This window comes from Vigna unguiculata, chromosome 3 (assembly GCF_037176805.1).
Source record: "Vigna unguiculata cultivar grain cowpea cultivar isolate G323 ecotype 2 chromosome 3, ASM3717680v1, whole genome shotgun sequence".
Lineage (NCBI taxonomy): Eukaryota > Viridiplantae > Streptophyta > Magnoliopsida > Fabales > Fabaceae > Vigna > Vigna unguiculata.
In genome coordinates this window covers 34,574,474-34,577,141 of record NC_140794.1, presented here as the reverse complement: position 1 = coordinate 34,577,141, position 2,668 = coordinate 34,574,474, and the positions used below count along the sequence as shown (strand labels likewise).

Sequence of the window (2,668 nt, the reverse complement as noted above, 5' to 3'; positions counted from 1 at the left end):
GCTTGTCTTCTGCTTTCTCCGAGTTTCCTCTTCTTCTGTGAAACAGGTTTGGCGTGGGGGAAGACGGACAACTTGTGGGAGGCTATCTTGGGGTGTACACCAAGGAGATCTGCGGCGGACCAAGCGAAAAGATCGGCGTTCTATTTAAGGATGCGTTCGATGTGGTGCTCTTCTCCTTTGGGGAGGGTGGTGCCAATTTGGAGGAATCGATTTTGCTATTCGAGGGGGAAGTGTCTTATGTCCCCAACGGGCTCGACCCTGGCTTCAGAGTTTATTCTGGGGTCGAGGTCGTCGCCTGCCAGGGATGCTTTGGCCGGGGATTGCTCGATATTGTGGGTTGTCAAGGGTGGGTGGGGAAGTTTTAGGCTTGCTATATAGCATTCCCTGGCGGCGCGCTGGTCGCCGTGTACCGTGATTATGTCGCCCTGCGAGGATGGGAATTTCATGGCGAGGTGTGGGGTGGATACGATGGCTCCCAAGGCGTTGATGGATGGTCTTCCCAAAAGTATGTTGTAGGATGTGTGTGCCTCCACAACTAGGTAGCGGATGGGTATGGTTTTCGTTTACCTGCCTTCTCCAAAGGTTGTGTGGAGGTCGATATACCCTTTGGTTGGGACCCTTTCGCCTGAGAACCCGTATATCGGTTCATTATGGGGAGTGAGGTCGGCTAGGGGTATCTGCAGTTTGTTGAAAGTTTTCCAATATAAGATATCCACGGAGCTTCCTTGGTCGATGAGCACTTTCTTGACTGCGAAGTTTTCAACTTCTATGGTTATGACCATGGGGTCATCTTGGTTGGGGTCGGTGTCTTAAAAGTCTGAGTCTGAGAAGGTGATGGGTGACATTCTTCTTATCGTTCTGCCGGACACAACATGTATTGATTGGACTGCTCATAGGTGCCTTTTCCTGGAGGAGGATGACCTCCCTCCTCCGGTAAATCCTCCAGATATGGTTTTGATTGTTCCGCGTAGGGGTGGTCTATCGTCGGTTCGTCTGGGTTGTGGTTGAGCTGGCGCTCTTTGTTCTGTATGTTGGGTTCTTGCGGGTTCTCTTCTTGGCTCTCTGCGCTCAGTTCGCTGGTCCGTTCGTTGCTCGACTCGCCTATTGTCATTTCTCTCATAACGAGGTCTGGGTGGGCCTTCCCCGGTTTCTCTTATGTAATGTTTGAGATGTCCAGCCCGCACGAGTTCTTCTATCTTGTCCCGCAGTGTATCGCATTCATCAGTCGTATGGTCGTTGTTGTGATGGTAATGGCAGTACTTGCTCAGGTCCACATTAGGCGGGTTTTGGTACTTCCTAGGCGGGGGGATGAGTTCTGCCTGCAGGACTTCGTCTAGTATGTGAGATCTGGGTGCGTTCAAGGGAGCGTAGTTGGAGAACTTAGCGGGTCTTCGCTCCATCGGACGGTTCTGTTCACGCGGGGGGGGGGGGGGGGGGGGGGGGCGCGGGCGCTCTTTATTAGGCCTCCTGATGTTGGTTTGTGCTGAGGGGGTCTGAGCATTACTTTGGTATCGCCTCATGTCCTCGACTCTGATAAACATGGCCGCTCTTTTCCTAAGCTCCTGCATGCTTATGGGGGGACGCGTTGCTAACTCATCAGCAAAGGGTCCTGGCCGGAGGGAGGTCATCATGTACATCAATATGAGATTGGGGGTGAGGTCCTTGATTTTCATGGCTATGGCGCCAAATCTGTCGATAAAAACTCGGAGAGGTTCTCCCTCCTCCTGCCTGAGATTGAGGAGGGCAATTGTGGTGAGGTCGTGGCGACGACTCGTGTCGAACTGGGTGGTGAAGGTGGTGGTAAGCGTGGTGAAGGAGTCAATGGTGTAGCGAGGAAGGCTCATGAACCACTCTAAAGCCGACCCTCTGAGGGCCACCGAAAACGACTTACATAGGACGGCGTCGTCCGTGGAATATAACCCCACCTGGTTGGTGTAAATAGATACGAATTCGTCTGGGTCCATTGTGCCGTCATACGTCACAGTGGGCGCTTTCCACTTATGGGGTACGGGAGTTTCTGCGATCCCGTCTATGAAGGGGTGGCGGCGATTCCTCTTCGAGGCGAAGGAGCTGTATCTATTCTTTCTTTTTCTGTTTTCTCCTTCAGCCTAAGTTGATCCTTACTGACTTATCTTGGTGTCATAAATTTCTACTTCTTTTGATGTCCCTCAGTCCTCAAATAAAGGGAACTTTCATCAAGATGGAGTGTTTTAAAACGAAGCCATGCCCCATCCCAAAAGAAGATGAGAAGAGTCCATGGGAGCAATAACACATAATACTTCTTTCACACATTGCCATGTACTGAATTTGATCCATGCTTGATCCAGATGAAAGGTTGCTGGTAACTAGAGTTTCTCCACCAATCTTTGGCTCACAACATTGTTTTTGCTTCCGTATTATCCCGCTTAAATTTCAATATCATCCCGCTTAAAGTTATTAATTAATGATCCACTCAAGCTAATGACGATCCGCTACTTAATGGTTGATTGTAACTGAATTTAAGGCTACCAAAAGTCATCAACAAGCTTGGAGCAAAGGTCCTCTTGATCTTCCAAAGGTTGGTTCTTAAGTTGGCATATGGACCCTTATTTCAACTTGAAGATAAAGCAAAACTAAAGCCCATTAATTGGTTAAGCACAAACGCAATTTGGTCAGCCAATTTTACAAA

General features: G+C 49.6%; 1 protein-coding gene across 1 annotated transcript; it reads right to left on the bottom strand.

Annotated features, from left to right (window-relative positions):
* Positions 1-890: 890 nt before the first annotated feature.
* Positions 891-1,964, bottom strand: LOC114171296 (uncharacterized). The gene has a single exon (XM_028056422.2). It carries the CDS (start codon positions 1,962-1,964, stop codon positions 891-893), a length of 1,074 nt encoding a protein of 357 aa, XP_027912223.2.
* Between the last annotated feature and the right edge of the window lie 704 nt (positions 1,965-2,668).

Coding starts and splice junctions, on each gene's coding strand:
- LOC114171296 (XM_028056422.2), bottom strand. CDS start 1,964: ATGGACCCAGACGAATTCGTATCTATTTACACCAACCAGGTGGGGTTA.